Raw genomic sequence first — 21780 nt, forward strand, 5'->3', positions numbered from 1 at the left:
GCGCTGCTGCTGCTCCTGCTCCGCCGGTTGGGCTGTCCGGTGCGCCTCTGCGGTCGGTTCGGGACGGTGGGCTATCGTTGCTCCGCTTTTATGAATGAATAACGAGACGGGGAAATGCGAGTGAGTGCGAAACTGCCCTGCAGCCGGGCTCCTGGGGGGCCAGCTACCGATGAAAGGGATTAACGACGGAACGGAGCCGCGGCTCATTGCGGAAAAGCGAGCCTGAAGACTGCAGCCTGGCGTGAAGACGCACCGTGAGGGAAAACGGGTTCCATAGCGTAGAGCAGCGGAATAAAAGCCGCGGTGACTACAATGTAAGTTCCTCTGAAGCTGCAACTCATTAAGACGCGTGTGGAGACGTGGCTCCCGGTTGTTTGTTTTGTTGTATGTCACAGCTTGGTAAACACAAATACAACACCGACATTTGTCTGATTTATTTCACCACCATTCCCACTCAGGTCAGGTCTATTAAAGGCCTTGGCGAGCTTATGTGATGCACTGTCTCCGTGACAGACATGAATAATAAGGTACCATATTGCTACCATTCACCCACAGGTCCATCCACATCGTGGCTCTTGGCAGCGAGTGCCCCAGTGTGGGGCCGGGGGAGGAGATCATGGGCCAGGGGCAGCTGCAGGGAGGCTTGCTGTGGAGCTACCTGGGTCACGAGGCGTTGGTGGGACCCTGCGACCTGGAGAACAGTCTGCATAACCCGGCCTTCATGGAATACACCTCACGTGTGTTTGGAGATGTCACTGTTGTGGTTCGGGATTGTCCCAGCTGGGTAAGAGACAGATGGTGTGTGTGTGTTTTCAAATCTGTGTGTGTGTGTGTGATCAAGCTGAGGAAAACAGAGGAACCTGTGGTTAGTTAATTATGACTCATTTAGGTGTGATCTTATGCAGTTTTTTCCCCTTCACTCTTTTTCCCGCATTTGTGTCTTCATGATCATCTCAGCATACGTGGTGACAGATCAGACATTTAGGAGTGCTTTGACAGGCGAGGATGGCAAAACATGTCGTAAAAAGTGATGCAATTTTACCAGAGCATTGTCATTGTGTGAGGCTGTGCATCACTTCACTGATGTGCTGTTTACTTTTCAGGCTGTTCCTGTCTCTCAGTAGACATACAACACTTCCAAGGGCACTTTCCTTTCAGCGCTGATTGCAGGCTTTATAAAAAATGTCTCTATTCTTAGGAGGACGCTATGTTCACATGCACTGCACACAAAAAAGAACTTTTGTTCCTAATAGCATATAAATGTGAAATGAAAGCTCTGTTATGATTTTTGTAGCGTTCTGTGTGCCTATTATAGAGCTGTCGACTCTGTCAGGGGTGTTGCTGGGAAAGTCTGTCAGTCTAATTCTCTGTCTCTTTGTCCTCTTCTATTCAAATTGCTCCAAGCTTTCTGAAGTGTTTTTTTGTCCTTGCTTAATGAGTGGAATCAGGTTGGTTTAGAGCAACTAGCTTCACACAGGTCCTTGGGGGTAAAGTCCTAAGAGGAAGCCACTCTGAGGTATTTTATTCTTAGGAGGGGAAGGGTTATGTAGGGTAAGACTCACGGGAGGTATGGACTCTCTGATCTCACTCTGTTCATAGCTGCCATTCTTTCCTTGCCTTTCCAGGACTTGTTGGACAGCGACTGGGCCAGTGTACGGAAAGTTCTTGAGCAGGCGGACATCTTGGTCATTAAATATTCAGTCACAGACAAGCTGGCCTTCCAGCAGGTGAGGAATGGCTATGCCCCAAGACTCCGCCCACTCCTGAGGCACTGGGGTGTGCCTGTCATCCTTGTTGCTGTCGGAGCGCGGCTGAATGGTGAGCATGGATTTGTGTCTGTGTTTTAGTTGCCAGCTGATGACAGTTTGTCGTTGTTGTGTGGAGTCTTGAGAGCAACCAAAAACCAAACACGTCTTCTTTTAGCCACTCCACTTGGTATTCTGGTATTAAGGGTTGCTGATTATGGTTTCAGTAAAATATAATTTTCTTTTTGTTAAGTGAGTTAAATCACTGAGTCTTGTGTCCTCTAGTGTGTCCTCCCAGGAATGAGGAGGATGCTCATGATTAAATCTCCTCTTGGCTGCCTTCAGGCTGCCGGCTCACATGCCTCCCTGCAGGAAATGCACCAAAGCAAAAACATCACAAGTTCTAATATTTTTTGTTGAGAACAAAAACCTTGCAAGTTTATCACCATGGGTTTAAAGTGCACCACAGCAGTCCTATGTTGTTTAAGTAGGATTAAGGCTTGGGTGTAGCTTTACTGCAGGCTGCTTAGCATATTAGGCATTAACATACATGTAGAGTATCCTGGCACCTCAGCGAGTCTGCATGTGTTTTTCACACACACATTGACCCCTGTTGGAACGAGATTCTGTAAACAAGCTGTGGTTGTATTTTTAGCTTGTCTACTCAACATACTTTGAGATCCTGTCAGAGCGCTGCTGCAGAATGATCACAGTGTAAATCAAGTCTCTGCCTGAAAGAGAGGAGGAGGAGAGAAAAGAGTGGGTCGCTGTAGACCTGAGCCTTTGTTTGTGTGTGTGTGTGTGTTTTTTTGTTTGAGGCTGCCGTGAGTATTTTCATGCTATCCCCGCATGACTGCAGAGAGTGACGGCTCTCTGCTCGGAGCGCTTCCTACTGCTTCACTTTAGACCACCTAAGGCACAGCTGTGGCAGAGAGCACTACCATACGTGCATTAACGCAGCCATTCACGCATCCAGTGATGAACGGAGGAGCACAGACAGATTTATCCAAGGGCATGCACGTACACTCTGACACAAATATACCACTGATAAGCTCAGTCACTGCCTGTCAGATGCTCACACACACACAGATGCTTTGCCACACACACAGCCAAGCTTTGTCTCTGTGTAATGCCTTTAGGTTATTAGCGGTATGAGTTATCAAATACTTTGGCACTTAGCTGTATATCCCACTTATTGCTGCCGTCCTCCCTCCTCCTTAGTGCAGTCTTTTTTTCTCCTTCAAGATAATACCTCTAATTTCCAGTGTGATTGTGTCTCTGCGGTCCGCATGCACACACGACACAGTACAGCTGGTCCATGTAAAAGATGCCCCTGCAGATTTTACACATTTATATGATCTAACTGTAATCCTGTTAACTTTGCATCTCTGCTGTGCAGATTGCAGCCTAGACAACAATCGTTTTGCTCTTCAGGTAACAAAATTGGCAAGCACAACAAAACAAACAAAAGAAGAATGTGTGCACAGTATAAAAATGGCTGTCTGCACGTTGACCCAGAGAAAGAGTGTAGGATTTTGGAAGTAGGGTTAATCCACATCATAAAAACCACATGTGGCTGTTGCATCTGGTTCGTATGCTTTTTTTGTTGTGGGGTAACTAGCAGCTATAAAGCAGTCAGTGATACTGATGTTATTTCAGTAAGGAATTTTAAGAACACTTTTCTTTCGATGCTCCAGCTGTAGCTGTGGCTTGAGGTCAAATTTCTGTCTGTTCTGATCTGATATTGATGAGACTCATTCAAAATGTTCTTTAAAAAATATCACAATATGTTGGTCATGGGTCAAAGGTCAAGGTTACTGTGACTTTATCTGCCCCATCTTGGTAAACACAATCTGCAGCCTGGTTGTTGCAGTACCGTTCCTTCAACGCACCTCTCTGTGTGCAAAATGCACTGAGGTGGAACAGCGAAGCATTTTCTTGCACCTCTGTTATGCCTGCATCAGAGGTGGCTCGACCGCTGTGTGAATGTGAACCAGCCCAGCAGAACACTTCATAGAACAGTTGACACAAGCACACCTCTGATTGTCCAAGGCGGCATGCTGTCACCATTACGCTGGCTTTGTTTTAAGTACCGTGAATGAGCGAGAGGAGAGTGGAATAGGGGGGTTCTTTGTGTGTCAGTGGCTTTAAACCATGGTGACAGTGGCTACTGTCTCATGTCAGCCTTGAGTTAGTGTAGTCAAAGTCAGTACAAGTGTCAAAGGTCAGGGTCACAGTGAAGTCACATGGATTCCTTCTTGAAAAATCTGTAACACACTGAAAGCATTTGTTCAGAAACCAGTGGATATTGGTGGTCAGAGGTCAAAGATCACAGTGACCACACAGACACATTCCTGGTCTATTCCTATTTTATTATAACCTATTATAGAGGACATTGTAGTATAAGTACAAATGGGATGTGTCATGGTGGTCTATTCACTCAGTCATTTCTCCAGCATTAGCTGTCCAATTGACACTGGGCTCATGCTTTCTAAAAAGCCTAATGCAATATCAATAACTCACATCCTGCTCTTGATATGCCCACATAAACTATTTATTAGATTATGTTGTTGTGTACACAGTGTGCATTACTTCATCTTAGTCCTCCTCTGTGTTCAGATGAAGGCCCTCCTTGTACGTGTCCACTGTGTGCCTCTGACTGGAGCAGCTGTGTACCTCACAGTGAAGGTCTGCAGCTGTCCCGGGACCTGGGGGCCACCTATCTGGAGCTGCCGTCGCTTAACCACGTCTTTGTGGGCCGCTACTTTGGCAGCGTGGTAAGTGATGATGACAAAATACAGGAATCAAAGAACCAAGTTTTACCTAAAGTAGATGAGTGTGGTTTATGAGCCAGCATCCCATGATGATCAATGTTTTTCTATGTGTGTTTCAAATACTCACAAAAAGCATACATTAACTCATTGTTCCAGATTGGTATAGTACATAGTTTTCAGAGGAGACAATGACAAGGGTTCCCAGGAAGTCATTTCCAAAGCAAAGAATCAATGCTGTAACATGCCAGTTTTTGTGCCTTTGAATTTCTTCTGTATTGTGCAGCTGGAGTACTTCATGATTCAGTGTCTAAAACACAAAGCCAAAGAGAGGCCGGAGAAGAGGAGAGGAAATAAAGTGAACGAGCTTCGCCCCCCTCACTTAGAACAACCAGGTCAGAAATACTTTTAATGAGTGACACTGCTGCCTAATAACAACTGGCGTGTGTTTGTTTATGCTGGTTCATAAAAACAGAATCATCATTTTATTTTTTTTATTTTATTTTAATAATTGTTTCTGAATTAGCTGCTTCTTTTTTCTGTTGGTAATGACAGCTCCTCTCTTTTTATTGCTCCTAACATTGAACGGACTGACTGGATTGTTCTTGAGCTTACATAGCCATAAAAAGAGCTGAGCACAAAGGTTTGTCTGGATCAATAATCCCTGTTCCATACTGGAAATACAAAGAGAGACAAAGAGCTAGGTACACTACTTTTATTCAGTGGCATTTGAATCAATTACAGAATGAGCTCCATTGAGCAGCAACAATAACTTCAGCACCTCACATTGACATTTAGACAATCGCACTTTGTCAGTAACGACCCTGCTACTCTTCTTTTTTTTTGTCAGTTTGGTTAATATTTTAGCTTTAAATAATTTGCATTAGGATGCAACAAATTATCAATTAAGTTTCATAATTTGCATTATTATTTTCAAGCTTCACAAATGACAATAATTCCTTGCAATTCAATTGCATCCTATAATTTTTTCTATCTATCTTAAGCTGAGTTTTTTTATATTATTGCTCAGGTGTGTCAAATAACCACATCAAAAACAGTTTATTTTTAGAATTTCATTTTTATCATTTCATTTGAAATGCAGATAACATTTTAATTACGCTTCAGAATGAGCCACTCATGTTGAAAGTTTTTCGTTTCAAGCAGCAATCTTGGCTGCTGGCAGATTTATAGCGAATTAATCACGTTTCCCTCTAAGCCTATCAGATTCTGCAGAACAAAAAGCTGTAATAATGAGGAGATAAAGGAGCCTGCTAATCAAAAGAGACTAAAACTTACAGAAATTACAAATATTTATACGCAGCAAATGGTTTAGACACAGTAAATATGATTATTGTAGAAAAGGAAAAAGCTTGATAGCTGCATTTCTGCCGCTCTTAATATCTTAATATTTCACTTGTTAGGCTGTACCCTAAGTGGTGGAATGATTGTCAGAGTAAATCTGCAGTTGACTGCTACTTGTACTGCAGACTGAAAGCTTTCTGTGTGTTGAATCTGATGGAAGATAATTAAAATGAACTTGGCTGGGAGCACAAATACATCTTTGTAATCATTTTATTTTAAAAGTCCACCTGCTGTGTAGTCCTACTCCTCCAGAAGGTAACACCTGAACACATTCATCACACACTGCCCTGTAAAAACTACTGTTAATTATTGATCTGACTAGTGCGTGTTTAAATTTGAAGCAGCTACTGACAGCTTTAAGTCCTGCCAAAAGAATGGCAGAACATGCCGGTGGATTTATTGGTGCCTCTCCAGCACTATTTAACTCTGCTTATGGTGTAGCTTACATTAAATATGACATGCACTGATTCAGGAACAGCACGGGTTCCAGGGCCAAACCAGAGCTGCCATTTAAAACAAACGAAGATGAGGTGCTGGAAGGTGCAGTGTGTGTGTGTATTAAGCATGAATAAGAACATAATAGGACAGTGATTTGTGCAGCAGCCCCCCCTCTTCTTCCTGCTCTCTCCTGCTCAATGCTTTTTCACTTTTTATTAATCTGACTTCATGAATACATGAATCACAAAGCACAGTTTTCCTCTCCTTCATTTCTATGAAAGCGTTCTTTCTGGGTTGTTTTTTTTCATACAGGCTTTTCAGTTCTCTTCTTTTAAGGTTTTTTAATGTAGGCTCCTTTTGCAGCAAGTTATTAGTAGTAACTGCTGGACCAGAATTTTTCTGTATCTTCTTTAAACATTACCCTTATATTAAAACATGTTCTGAGACATGCGCTGCTCTGATGCTTTATCCCTGAATTTACTAAGCAAAGATTGTCATTAAGTGTCAGTTACTCAAGGGCAGCTACAGATCTGCTTTAGACAAGAATGACATGACAATATTTTTGTTACTGAGCTTGACTCTTTTCAGGGCTGTCATCAGTGCAAAGACAAACATATCTGGAAGCGTTTCTTCTAACTTGAGCAACAGTGCAGGGCACAACATAAGACTGGTTTCTCTCTGCTCTCTGTGAAAAGGTCTCACTACCCTATTGCTGTCGAACTAATTCTCTTAGCTGTTTACAGCTTATTTCTCTCTGTCTTGTCCAAATTCATTGCCAAAATGAGCAGAAATGACTATTATAAGGTAGATTAAAGTAAAATGAGTACCAGAAGTATGTATTACATCATGCCCGAGAGGCTTTGAACATAACAGAGATGGTGGTATTTCTCACTTACTTTTTGATTTATGCAGAGTTTTTGCAATAATTAGCTCAACTTATTGACTTTTTCTTTTTTATTCATCTTTTCTGAAACTTCCCCCATTTCTGTTTAGCTCGTCTTCCTCCTATCCGCGTAGAGGAGTCCAGCTTCTCCCAGGACATGCAGTGGTTGCTGGAGCGTGGCGTGCAGTTCGCCGATGTGGCGTTTTACGCTGGGGATTCTGGGAAAGAGCTGGGGTGGGCTCACGCGGCTGTGCTGTGTGCTGTCAGCCCCTACTTCAGACAACTGCTCCTGGGGCCCAAGACAAGGTATGAAAGATATTAACATATATTCAGGATGCAGCTTAATAAGCGATTTTACCACCTGAGCCTGTAGCCAGCAGGAGCTTGGCTGTTTCCGCTAACTTCTAATTTGGCTCATCTCTTGCTGGACAGGGACCGTCCACAGTCGCGGTGTGTTTGCAGAGAGCGGGACGGAGGCCCCCATTCGCTGCTCTCCACCTGGGATGGGGGCATTATTGATGACATGCCAAGATCAGAAGGACACATGACAGGACGGCTCACTCGTCTTGTGGTGAAGGACCCCCTGCTTTGTATGTGCCTGTGGGAGACTCTCATGTTCATTTACAGAGGTGAAGCTCAAACGACACACAGCTCTGATACAACTGCCATTGAATCTGCTGTTTTAGAAAATTTCTCTCATGTCCTTTAAACCCTTTTATCCCTCTTGAACTGTAATTGACTGCTCTGATGGTGAAAACAACCTGAGATTTGTATGACATTTTGATCTGTAGAGGGAATAAGGTATTTTTTTTGGCGTGTCGGCTTATGCTCATTACAATTACCATTGAAAGTACATCAGCATCCTGTGAGGCGTGTTTTAGGTGTAATGATGACAGTAAGGAGTGATCTAATTGGTTTTCTAATAGATGCTCCACCCAGCAACCTTCTCGTCCTTTGTAATTTGTTTGCAAGGGCGACTTACCAGATGGCTCTGTGTAACAAACCATCTGGCACATCAGGTTAATAATCAGTAATTATTGTTAAAAATTTCAAGGCAACAAATGATAATTTAGTGTGACTCGAAGCTATGTGTAAATTCACATGCCCTCATTATTAGCCACGATTGATTGACTAATCAGCTGCATGTGTTGATATTAATATGAGGCTGCAATCTGTTTGCTCACTAGTAGTCGACAAAACTTCAGTTTACAACTAAAAATTAGTAACAAACTAGTGACTGACATAGTCTGTGGTGAGGAGGTGAGTTAGTCTGAAGTGAATGCTAGTACTGATGCTGCTAAATTATTACTATATTAAATGCTGAATCATCCTGAATTGCATTAACAGGGCTCCAACACAGAAGAGAGAATGCTTCCCTTCTGATTAAAACCCTGTGATATCACAAGGATGAAGTTGCCCAAACTGACATTCTGGCACCCGAATCAGATGCACAGACAAACAGAGAGTGGAAATCAGAAACAACAAAAGTATCTACAAAAACAGTGCTGAGCCGTCCTCGCCAAGGACAGCGCAGTCATTTCATATGATCACTGGGAGATGATGTGCACTTGGAAAATTCAGTTATTTCCTTTATCTTATGTTACCAAGGCCTGTGTTTCAGCCTTGGCGCTTCCTGTTTTGTTAGACACAAACTTTAGGCACAGCCAAAAGAAGCTGGACTGACACCGGCAGGTTGGGAAATCCATTCCCAAAGAGCAGTTACTCTTTTTCTAATAATTTAGATGTGATGATTAATGTCCCCTGGCAGCAGAAGGCAGTTTGCCTGCTGCTGGGACTTGTCCAAAGTTCCATTATGCAGAGGAACAGAAATCAGTCACACTAAAAGTGCTTGGTAGTAAGCAACTGTAGTATTTTAATCTTGGACCTGATCATTTATTTTTATAACAGTATGTTCGTACACCTGTGTGTGTACTTAACTGCCTCGTGTCCCTTTGTCTTTCCTTTGTCTCTGCTTAGCTTAGTTCCATTGAACATTATGGAAATCAGTTAGGAAGTGACTGATGCATGATGGGGGAAGCCATTGAAATCCCTGACTGTCCATCATTTGGATGGCTAATGGGATTAGTTAATAGACTCTGACTCTCATACAGTGCCTCATATTTACATCTACAAATGATGCTAACTAAGACTGTCACATATATTAGCTTCGCCTAACGAGTGTACAGTTGCATGCAGGCACAAACGAAGATAAAGCTGCACACACTGTGAATCATGGCACAGCTGTCTATGAAGCCTGGTTAAAGAGGCATCAGAAAATCCTCTCTGTGGTTTATAGTCTGCAGGGCTGTGCTGCATGTTAGAATGCAGAGCCCATGCATGCCAGCACAGGCTGTGTATCATGCAACAGTCCCCATGGCAAAAAAGCTATGCTAACATCTTATTTATGGTTGCCTGTTAGCATGAATGTGAGCAGCACTACACACTAAAGGTGTGTGTGTGTGTGTGTGCGCGCTTTGGGGAAGGATGAGTGGAGAAGGGAAGAAGATTATAGGGTTAGGCTGATTCTCTGTGAGTGACTGTATGAATAACAATAAGAAAGCTAGCAGTTGAAAGACAGAGATTGTGTTTTCCTGCACACATATGCTAGTGGTTGTGAGTGTATTTGTCCTTTTAGTAAGGAAAGTTGAAGATATGACTGTGAGGGGTAGAAATTAGTTAGCAGAGTGAAAAATTAAGGTGGTGTGATACAGGAAGAGGAGGACGAAAAATTAAGGTGGTGCTTTTTTTTAATTTTGCAAGATAACATGATGATGACGGGCTTGGCACTGGAGCATACAGTTAATGTGTGTGTGTGTGTGTGTGTGTGGTTTGAAGAGAATAGCAGACAGAAGAATATGTGTGCATGTGCTGAGAGGAGTACCAATGTCACATTTTCATTAAACACTGCAGGGAAATGCTGCTTAGCCTTGTGTGAAAAAATGACTAATGCTGACCTCCAACATGGTTGGTCTGACTGCACATTTAAAGCAGCTGACCTCACATATATACACACACACACAGTATGTGTTAATACATTTTCTTGAATTGGCTAATCAGATGTAAATGGGTGCCATCCCTGGCCACAGAAACACACATTCACACACGTTCATTAGCAGTAAATCTACGGCAGGCTGCACTCTGCCTTTTTAGAGATGGGACCAATATCTTCTGTTGCCATTTAGGTGTACTTGTTTGTCAGTCGGAGCTCATTTTATAGGCTTTACCGGAGCAAATATACAAAACAGTTTCTGGTTTCAGTAAACACAGATTTATTATGCTCTGGGTTTTTTTTGCCACTGTGACTGTGTGCGGACAGTCACAGAGGCCATGACTTTGCTTGTGTGATGTTAACACTGTGAGACTCTGTCTCCTTGTGTAGTGTGCTGCTGAATTATTGAATTTGTCACTTAGTTGGTATTGTGTGTTTTTGTATGTTCAACATGTGCAGTACATGTGTTACTTTATATTTCAGAAAGCAGACCAGTTGTCCCTCTAGGTGTGACTTATCTTATTGCTGTGAAATGTGAAAAATAAATGTTTTTGATGTTCTTGCAGCAGAACTGAACATAAACAGGCTGCTGTGTCCTTGAACTGTTCCCTCTGAATTTGTTTATTTATGTGTAGGCAGGTGAGGAACAAATACAACATGGAAACTTATTTGTGAGCATTAATGATCATTTTCCAGCTTTTGCCTCTTGCACTCTTATTTTTTGTGGATGTGTGTTTTGTTATGTTTTTGGTGCCTGACTGGCATCATATATCAGCTCTACAGCTCCTGAGTTAATCTCTCTGCCAGCCAGCGTTTGAGGTCTCTGCACTGTGCAGTGTCATTATCCTGCGCTGCGCATTGAGGTAATCCCCCCAAATGCCATCATTATGAACTAATGATGAGGTAAATGCTGCCTGGTCCAGTTCCTTCTTCCCCTGACAGTCTGTTTATGTCCCAGTGAGACAGAGTGCAGCACCCCAGTCAGGCTGCAGGAATGCACAGTGCGTCTTAGATGTTTTCTCTTTGATGAGGCAGGATGAAAGGCTTGTGTTTTTTGTCTGTCAGTCTTTATGTAGCAGTGCTGTTACGTCCCAAATGTTTGGTATTCTTTTGTTTACTGTATATAGATTATTTTAAGCTTAGCTAGAGGTGTGACACAAGGAACTTTAAATTCAACATGTTGAGTCATTTAGCTGCTTAGGTTCAGGCTGAAATATGACTGATAAACCTTTATGCAGACAAGTGCAGTAGTTTCTACATGTTAACTCATAATGGCATAAGTAACTGCCCTTATTTTATCTGCAGTGTCACCATGAGCTTCACATTTCTGTCCTTTTTTTAAAAAAGACCATATTATGAGTTTTGGGCTTTCCCAGTGTTCTGTTTGACACAACTGCGCTAATACACATTCCAGAAAATGACCAAAAATAACATCTTTTCAGAGAGGAACGAAGACAGTCACAATTTAAAAAAAATGTGCTGAACAACAAAACATTATTATTTTAAATGCCCAAAATTCAAACATTAAATTCTGAGCACAATATTGTCCCCTTAAATGTCTCGTGTGCTGTTGAATTGTAAACGCTCATCTAATCACTTAGCACCAATTATGTCTCATCAAGTGAAATGATCAAATTCTTTTGTTTATACCTATAAAGCTAATGAGATTTCCCATCAGCCTCAGCTACACATCCTAATTAGTACTAAATGTAAATATGCTGAACTGAGATGGTAAACATTGCTGGCTTAATGTCGTCATTTAGACACTGTGAGCATCAGCTAAAGATGTCCTCAAAGGAATTTGAGGACATTGTGTCCCACCGAGATTACATAAACAGACAAATTTTAGAACATAGCAATTTTGACAAAAAAAGGCCCCGAATGTTCAGTGTAAGGTATGTGGGTGGTCAGAGCACAGTGCCAGCTAGAAAATAGTTTGCCTGCTTGTTTGTATAAACTGTACTGTTGCAGATCCATAGAATCGGTGTGTTTGTGGTTGTTTTGTAGGAGCGTGGGAGTGGGAGCACTTCCAGGAGGCCCTAGAAGAGAAGTTGAAGAATTCGCTAGCTGTGGCACAACTTATGGAGCGCATAAGATCCCTAATCGGCAGAGAGAGGGTGAGAGCTGTGATATCACGTGTTTTCACTCACAAACTTTTATATCTATATTTTTCTGTATGATATGCATATGTAGCCCTGCCTGACAGAAGAGGTTAAATAGCTTTAATGTGCTGAAAATCTGCTATTTGAATGTATAAACACGTTTTGTGTTGTTAGAGTGCCTTCATTAACAGGACCTTTAGAAACAGTGCTGTAATAATATGCCTATAATTAGCATATTTACATAATTAGTGCTCTGTAATCACATCTGAGATACTGTGGGAATTAGCACAGAATAAACAAGAGATGCTCTCTGAGGAGCAAAAGCACAGCACAGGATGTTTTGGACTTCACGCTCACATCAGCCATAAACACTGGGTTAAAAACTGCAGCATCATATCTGTAATATGTTTAGTAAAAACACGTGTAACAGGCAGAGGGATCCGGAGTTATGCCATGGCTGCATCTGACAGACCTTTGGCACCATGCATGGTCTACCAACACATCTGGATGGAACTAGGTTTGCTACCTGAGGCGGTGTGGAGACGAGCTGACACACTGAGACGGCTGGGCTACTCTAACACGATGAGACACCCTAATGTCCTGTCATGATTTGATCCTGTTCTCTGCAAACACCTCCGGGTCGTCTGACTCTGTGAGACCAGCTGAAAATATCTTTCCATAAGTTCTCCATCAATTTTCAAAAGGAGCTTGACCCTGTTGCCACTGAAAAGAGTGTTTGTTGAGCTCTCTCCCTGCAGCACAGCTGTGTGAGAAAATACGGTTCTTTGTGCTTTGGTTGACTGAGAAAAGGTCACGTAATGGTAATGGAATGCTTTGATGATGCTCACGTATGTGCACGTACACTCCACCAAAAATGAATGAACTCGGCCTACATGTTCAGTGTGCTGGACTGTATGTTGCACACATGCAGTATAGAACACAATATTGTATCAAACGTTCATTGTAAAAAATGAATGTTGATAATTGACAGTTTGGACAACTGTCTGGTTCCCACTCTGTTCTCAGTGTTGTCCATTTCCATCATGTTGTTCTTGGCATTGCAGTTCAAGTATATTTGGGTAGCACTAAGCAAAACTGGCAGAGAGACTGTTGGTATTCCATGGAGGAGGCAGGAATGATGCACAGAATGGCAATTGTGCTGGTAACAAGTACCTGACATGCAGCAGAGGAATGTTAACTATCTGTGTCCGATTCTTTTGCCCCCCCCCCCCCCCTCTCTCTCTCTTTGTGTGTGTAGGGCCCCAGGGATACACCGAGTGCACGGGCAGCTCAGCTCGGCCCCCAGACCCTTGTCAACCTCTTCAACTCTCCTCTCTACTCTGATGTCATCTTCATGGTGCAAGGTGAGTTCATGCTGATCCGTGACACGCACACACACACACACGCACTTTTAACAAATGCATGCATCGTCACACAGACGAGGAAGGTCACATTTTATTAGCTGTGATTGAATTATGATCTCAGTCCCCCGGCCTGGTCATCCATTTGGAGACAAAATAAGATAAAACGGTCAAAGGGATGGGCTCTCTTCCTTTCCTGTCATGTTTTATTTCAACAAAAGCTTTTCCATGAGCTGCATTTAGCATTTCTCTATTAAACAGAGAAATGTTGCCCCGAAAATCTCTCCCAATCAATATTTATCTCATAAAAACTGCCCCGAGCTCTTCTTCCCCGTGCACCTCTGAGCGGTAAGTTAAACTCCTGGAGGTCAACGAGGATAGTAGTGTATATTATATATCTGTTATCGTTTATGTAAATTTGCTGATGTAGTGTGTGGAGACAGTGTTAATGACACTTAATGACAGTAATTATGTCAGGATTGCAGGCCAGGCTTTACATATCATTCAACGTAAATGGCCCATTGTCACTTTGATTTAGTGTTTATCAAAATAAAAATCATGTTAATGTTATAATAATAATGTTTTTATTTTGAATGTTGTGTGTGTGCTTGCATTAGGTAGTGTATTACCAGCTCACCGTGCAGTGCTAGTGGCCCGTTGTGACGTCATGGCTGCCATGTTCAGTGGGAAGTATGCGGAGGCCCGCAGTCGAGTGGTGCCCATCCACGGTGTCTCCTCAGACACCTTCCTGTCCTTCCTGGAGTACCTCTACACTGACTCCTGCTGTCCTGGTGAGTTTACTACAAACAACCCTGAGTGTGGACTCCACCACAGTATGCAGTGTAACCACTGATCAATCATTGTAACTAAAAACAGAGTTTAATGAATGGTTTGAATTAGGTTGTTTGGCCTGTATGTGTGATTGTGAGTGGTTGTTTGTCTTCCTGTGTGGACTCTCACTCAGTGCCAGCTGGGGTGTTCAGCAAAAGGATGGCGGTTTAATAGAGAAACAACGATTTTAAATAGAAGTGTGTTTGATTTGTGGGATGAACGTTGCTTTGTATAGCATGCATCTCATCCATGACACATTGACAAAAGAACAATGGACTTCTGATGTCTTTTTAATGCATTGCAGAAATAAGCTCTGTTAACCAATCTGTAAACACTTGATGGAGCTCCATCAGTGTTTTCCTTTCGGTCACTAACACGTAGTCCAAAACAAAAGCGCAGATGACAAGTCCCATCAACCATCTGTGTGACTGCACCATGCTGCCAGTGTCAGTCTCTGAAGAATCGCACTAAGCTTAAAATTAAATTAGTTTTAGTGGCATCACGGCTTCATCAGCTTTTCATGGTGCTAAATTACAGCCCCAGACGTGTTGTTGTTGTTGTTGTTCCCCTCTGCCACTATCTGACACGCTGTGTGCCACTTTTTCAAAGTAATTAGTGCTGATAATTCTCTTTGGTGATGGAGTACATAACAAGCATAGAATGAATCTACGTCTGAGGTGTATGTACAACCTAATAGATGCATCAGGGAGAGTTTTTAGATTTTTACCTCCCTGTTAATGTGCTGATACTGCTGATCCCATTGAAAATCAACATCCAGCCTGCAGCTCTTTGCAGCTTTTAGATGCATTCAGCTTGTTGTTTAGTCAATGATTAAGAACTATAGGCTATTGTCCAGTTTGGTTTATATATATAGACTCAGTGCTATGATAGTCAAAGCAAAGAACATTTAGAAAGCTATTTTATTATGAAGCTTTTCAAGTCAAATGTAAGTTCCATTAAGGCTTTTTGTTGTGTTTTCTGTTCATGTTTTTCTGCCCCTGTACAGTGGACAGTTGCTTAGCTCTGATGATTGTATCTGCTTTGGATGTTGTCTGTGTGTGTGTGTTTTTTTTCTGATAATTGCAGCATTGCATCTGTTGCATTTATGCCTTTTAACCCATTCACACGGAAAAAAACGTGTGACCCTGCAGTATTATGTAACAAAGCTGCTGAACAGACAATGCATAGCTTCCAGCTGTGGATGACCAGCTCCTAGCAGCTGTCAATGTTATTATTTTGTGGCATGAGATATGTTTTGATAAAAAAATGAAAGATTCAAGATACAGGTGGGATAAGCAAGCTGTTTCCAGAGATACAGTGTTATGTTGAGTCATGGGAGCAGGAAATAAAAGCCATGAAACAGCCTCAGACGCTGCAGCCACTGTACAGTTATGCAAGAGCTAAGCACTCAAGGTCATGACAAGGTAACTCCACCAGTGGCAACACAAAAAAAACCAAGGGTGTGAAATCAAAGCAGGGGTGCTATCAGAGCAGTTCATTCAGCTAAATAATGCCTAATATTAATATGACAGTACACACCAATGCTGTGCTGTCAAATTAAAGAGACGCTCCATGTTGCTGCTGCTCAGCTGACAGTGCAGCAGTGTCTCAGAGCCGCATGCAGCACATGTACGGGGAAGTGAAGGATGCTGAGGCTGGTGTTTGACGGAAATGACAGCTGAAACGGGGCTAATTTGATTTGACATTTTGACATTATATGAAGGGATTGGCAGCGCGTGTTTGACATTTGTTGCACGTAAGTGGGCGGTTTCACAGCAAGAGAAAGAGCAATGGGTAATTAATGAATTAAAATAATTTATATTCATAGTGATTTTATTTTTACTATTCGGCTCTATTTAAATCACTGGCAGCTGAGATTACACCCATTAGATGATAACATGTGACACAAATGTTAACATTGTGCAAAGACGGTACTGATGGCTGCAGATATTATATCACAAAAAGAAATCTGACAGTTGTTCTGAGGCCACTTGACATATTGTACTCTTTATGAAAATAATGTTTTTATATGACCTATTCATCAGTATCTATTCCAACTATGACAAAATAGTGTAATTTTTAGAGGTTGTCTTTTTCCCTAGCTCCCTGTTTTCCCAGCATAACACATAAACATCTAGAAAAATATGACACTCATTTAAACCAGGTGCAGTGTCGGCTCTGACTTTGTATGCTGGGCAGCTTCCTGTGTTCAGTAGCAAAGGTGAATGGGATGGTGAACCAACACATTTAAAATAATGGTGCTTGAAACCAAAACAAAGCACTGAAAGGTAGTAAGACATTGAGGCATCCAAGCATTCAACCATATCATTGCTGTCTCTGTATGCTGTAGAAATACAAAGACAGTCTGAAGTTAATATCAAATATGTTTGGCTTAAAATTCCCTGGCCTGAGAGACTAATCATTGGATTTTGTTCAGCAAATTGTACTTGTGGTTAAAATAGAAAATGGTTAACATATGTAGCTGTTTGCACAGTAATCACAGTAATTCATCTTTGGAACATTCAAACTAAATTGTACCTTTAGGGAGTATTTTTGAGTCCTACCTGCTTCAGATTAACCGTCTGTTGTCTGTTGTATGTGTAATACAGCATGTCAGACAGCGCTGTGTGTGTTTTTGTGTCCAGCCAGTGTGCTGCAGGCCATGGCTGTGCTGGTTTGTGCCGAGATGTACCAGGTGAAACGGCTGCAGCACCTGTGTGAGGTCTGCGTGTGCGCTTATCTTCAGAGCATGCCCAGCAGAGAGCTGGCATCGACAGGCATAAGTGTGGTTCGGCTGCTCCGCAGAGCAAAGGTCAGTACAACTTTGGAGTGTGTGTGGGTGTAAAGAGATAAAGTGAGAACAGACGGGCAGGAAACACAGGATCATGTGGCTGCTACTTCATCAAATGTAATTGTCTTTAATAAATCCAGCTTTTTCCAGATTGTCCAGTGTAGTGTTTTTTTAGGGTGGATGTCTTATCTTTGGACAGGCAGCAGATGGTAATCTTAAGCACACTTTTTTCACACACTGTACGTTTCTGTTGATTCTCAGTGCCACAATGCAGAACAGCTGTATATCTGGCTCCTCCACTTCATTGCCAACAACTACCTGATCTTCAGTCATAAACCTGACTTCCTGGAGCTTTCGGGTCAGTGCCAACTTTTAATTATTATATATATATATATATATATATATATATAAATTTATTATGCATCTATGATGATCTCATTTCCAGCTCTGTGAGGTTGTCATGTAATAGAACACTGTGTTGACAACTACGTAGTCTGAAGAAGACGAGCTAGGTTGCACAAGGCGGGATCAGGAATCAAACATGGTGTTGGGTCTGTGTAAGGACCTCTGTAATTTATGCTGTGCTGCCATGTAGCAAAAGATGTAAGCATGTATTTACATTATACTGTGGGGTTTGCAAACCCTCAGAATAATGTCTCCATATTGTGTGACTATAAGGTTAGAATTGGGTTATATCTAATCCCTCTGTCAGTCCTTCCAAAGAGCAACACCTGGAATAGTAATAGAAGCTGATTGAAAAGATGAACACTGCAGAGGAGGGGCACATTTTATTGTCATCATTACACACACAAGAGACTCATTTAAGGACACTGGAAAGGTACTAAAGGGAAAAAACTAAAGCCAGAACAGCTAAATACACTTGTCTTGAGCTGCTTGAAATGGTATCTGATATTTCATCCTTGTTGGCTGCGTTCATGGAAACAGGCCAAAGATTTATTGGTTTATGTTTATCTCTGAGTATCTGCCAAGTGCACTAAATCTTGCTGTAATGTGTTTTTTTTCTTCATAACATCCTGTAGTTGTGTTTACAATAGATCTGATCTGTTATGTCTTTGTACGTGTTCCAGAAGAAGAGCGTGAGCAGGTGGAGAGGCTACGCTGGCCATCCAGAGGCTACTTGCAGGAGCTCAGCGAGTACCAGCGCCGCAGACGCAAACTACGCAAGTCCCGCTGCATAGTTATGTGATCACTCCTGGACAGCAAAACCCTGTGAGAGAGGGATGGGGGGGAAGCGAGGGAGAGAGCCAAAGACAAAAAAATATAACCACAGGTGTGGATGGTCATCAGCATATTGGGAAAGAGAAGGTCTATCCTGATGTAGGCTGACTGAGGACAAGGTTCTAAGACTCAAGCAGTGACACACACACACACACACACACACACACACTGCTGCAACACGCCTCTCCCCCCCCAGGGGAATGACTGGTGTCCCTTCCATAATGACTCTTGCATTGAGGGCAATACAAAATGACTGATCTTAAAAACCCCATGTGATTTTCAAATGACTGTGTGGCCAGAGGCTGTCAAAGAAATAAAATGGAATTCAAAGATGAACACTGGTTGCAATATGAATACAGATATCAAATGCTCACACACGTGTTGGTTCATGTGAAAACTGTTTCAAGCTACATTAACGGGTAATGTGACTTCAGGTTGAATGATGAGGAAGAAAACAGTGCTGAGGAGAACTCCTCTTTACGATACAGTGTCTGTCTGTCTGTATGCTGGACTGCTCCATCAGGAATCAAACCTGTGATGGTTCACGATGCACCTGTGACATGTTTATATGCAGCATTTCTTTGAATTAAATAACTCGAGCCTCAATCAGCGTTTCACTGGTAGGGTTGCTGGTAGCATTACCACTCTCACTTAAATCTGTAATATATCAGATGCTCAGTTTAGCATATAAGCAAGACCAATTTAATTATGATCTTTTATTAGATTCTTTCACATTTATAATGCACCATGAGTAAGAGACTAATTTTATTATCATGCCAGATAGAATATATTTTGATCGTAATCTGTGTCAAATGAGGCCATTTCACTTTCACTTAAAAAATAAAGGCTTGAAATTACATCCTCAAACTAAACTAGTGTGTGCTCTGTACACACCTACAACAATAATCAGTGTATTTTATAGTTTTATTTATTGTACGTGACATTTTCTTTGCAGTGTTAAAATGATTCCTCATCTGTTTGCAATAATGTACTACTACTACTACTAATAATAATAATAATGATAATAATAATAACAATGATCTGTGTGTCACAAAAAGGCAAAAAGCCTTTTGTAGCATTCACAGATGTGGTACACAGATGTAGAAGAAGCCACCATATCATGAACTTTAATTAGTACAGAAAAACCTCAATGCCTCTGAGTGGATACACAATATTTATTTTTATTTGAGTGGCTGTTTTTAATCATAATGAGATTATGATTTACTGGTGCTGCAATTATTTTTGTAAACTACACTGTATGTGGATGTTACGATTTTTTTTTTTTACATTTAGAATAGAGACAAGGGATGCACTACTTTACAGTCAAATGTTTCACTGCTATTTACATACAAGGGTCAGGAATTCTTGATTTAAAGAAGTGGGGTTAGTAACGGTAACCTGCTGCTTCACAGCAGCAGTCAAAGTTTTGGTAATAAAATAGCAGGTGAAACTTTGGGCTGTGAAACAAAGTGCCCCCAGTGTGTGGAGACACACGTCAGGCTCCACCGGGCCACTGCTGTACAGCCTGTACATAACATGGCGTCTAACTTTAAATAAAGACATGTTTTGGAATGAACATTTCATCAATGTCTACACTGCATGCTGTTTGTGTGAGAGACAAACTGAAAATCGGTGTTATTGTACCATTTAAAGCAGACCTGCTAGGCCTGTGGGCCAGACCTGTGTGGCTTCAATGTCGCCCGCACTGGTCTAGCCTGCAAACGACCATCCACCCAAAGATTAACGAAGGCAGCAAGAGTACTCTGTTGAACACAGCATTACCAGAAACATCCTCCCGACCCTCCTTGTCTCTTCCCACAGCAGGTGGTCTCAGTAACACCAACAACAGTAACACCCTCCCTTCTTACCCAGCCAGACTACTAGCTTTCACTTTATAAGATTTATGTGCATATCATTTTGAAAAGTAGACACATCATGAGAGTGTGTGCAGTGTTGTGTACCTGGAAGACTGGAACAACACATCACTCCAGGACGCCAATTTTCTCCAGCATGCCCTGCAGCTTATCGCCGTGATGCAGAGCCGCCACATCACTGCCTCCTCCAACACACTCCTCACCGATGAACACCCGGGGGACCTGGATTATAAAAACAAAGATGCAGCAGCTGATTTTCACTCTTGTGCAAAGAATTGACAATGAACATCATATTCAGAATTTCTTAGAAGACTTTTAGTATTTGCCCCATTTCTTTTTAAATTACATACTAACTCAAACCTGATCATCAGTGATCCCAGTAGGCCTATGATCTTTAAGGTCTGGTTAATCTGTACTAGAGGTCAGGTGACTTGTAAAGGACACTATACAACAATTTGGTCTTGCATTATAAATTTGTGAGGCATCCCAGCTGAGCCCACTGATCTGACGTGGACTTCCAGGCCTTTGCGACAGAACTGCCTCCTTTTTGTTTGAATACATTTCAAATTAATTAAAATATTTATATAGTAGCATTAAACGAAGAGAAAATGATAATAGTATCCTTACAAATAAGATCCATCTTAACCCATTTCAAAAGTAAAATGCTGCTTTTAATGCAGGGTAGTAACAAGGACATTAATACTCTCAGGAAGGAGTTACCAGTATATAACCAGTACTTATAACACAGACTTGCGACCAGTGGGGGGAGTGCAGTTTCTAACACACACACACACACACACTTTGTTTCTGCCACTTCCCAGTTTGATCTCACCAGCCTCATTCACGGGAAAATTAAAATGTATTTATCACGGAAACATAAGACGGCTACCACTGTTGTTCAGACTTCAACTAAATCTATAATGAATAATGTTTAGGCTCTCATTACAGGGGCTAAATGTTTTCTGTACTCATAAACACCTGTCTTGTGTGAAGAAGCTTGACAGTAATGTGTGAGTTTACCGTGCGGGCTCCAGTTTTTTTCAGCAAACAGTCCTGAATGTCGCTCATGTTGCCCATGTCGCTGATATCAACCTTCTCCAGACATTCCGCTTTGATCTTATATTTGGCTAAAATCTCCTGGGCCAAGACGCAGTAAGTACATGTAGGTTTGATAAACAGGACAACTTTGTCGCCTTTGATTTTATCCTTTACGAATTGTTCCGCCATTTTGAGCTGCTGGGTGGAGTGAAGTGAAAGTGAAACAAGAGTACTCTGCTTATATTCACTTATTTTCAAGAGGGTGACGTAGAAAACCGACCCCTCCACCTTAAAGAGACAGCGCACAATTAAGCTATGCATTAAAATCTAATGCTTTAAACAAAGAAAAAAGGCTT

At 41.8% G+C, this 21780-nt stretch overlaps 2 protein-coding genes across 4 annotated transcripts; one reads left to right on the forward strand and one right to left on the reverse strand.

Moving 5' to 3' along the window:
• Nucleotides 1-172: 172 nt before the first annotated feature.
• rhobtb3 (Rho related BTB domain containing 3) lies at nt 173-20093 on the forward strand. 3 transcript variants are annotated; one of them, XM_028405495.1, is made up of 13 exons: nt 173-314; nt 556-784; nt 1626-1818; nt 4365-4522; nt 4803-4911; nt 7310-7505; nt 7632-7828; nt 12196-12305; nt 13549-13654; nt 14269-14442; nt 17128-17294; nt 17535-17631; nt 18362-20093. In XM_028405495.1, coding segments are annotated over exons 1-13 (1857 nt in total). In that variant the 5' UTR covers nt 173-312; the 3' UTR covers nt 18481-20093. The 3 variants fall into 3 exon arrangements, 2 of the variants coding, with proteins under 2 accessions (XP_028261296.1, XP_028261297.1); XR_003670599.1 differs by lacking the exon at nt 18362-20093 and having other exon boundaries at nt 17132-17294; XM_028405496.1 differs by lacking the exon at nt 17128-17294 and having other exon boundaries at nt 18362-18493.
• Nucleotides 18043-21637, reverse strand: glrx (glutaredoxin (thioltransferase)). The gene is made up of 3 exons (XM_028405554.1): nt 21407-21637; nt 20474-20608; nt 18043-18501 (listed from the first exon to the last, which is right to left on the reverse strand). The coding sequence occupies exons 1-2, from the start codon at nt 21611-21613 to the stop codon at nt 20495-20497; spliced, it is 321 nt and encodes a 106-aa protein (XP_028261355.1). The 5' UTR covers nt 21614-21637; the 3' UTR covers nt 18043-18501; nt 20474-20494.
• Nucleotides 21638-21780: the final 143 nt, after the last annotated feature.

The sequence above is a fragment of the Parambassis ranga genome, chromosome 5 (assembly GCF_900634625.1).
Source record: "Parambassis ranga chromosome 5, fParRan2.1, whole genome shotgun sequence".
Classification (NCBI taxonomy): domain Eukaryota; kingdom Metazoa; phylum Chordata; class Actinopteri; family Ambassidae; genus Parambassis; species Parambassis ranga.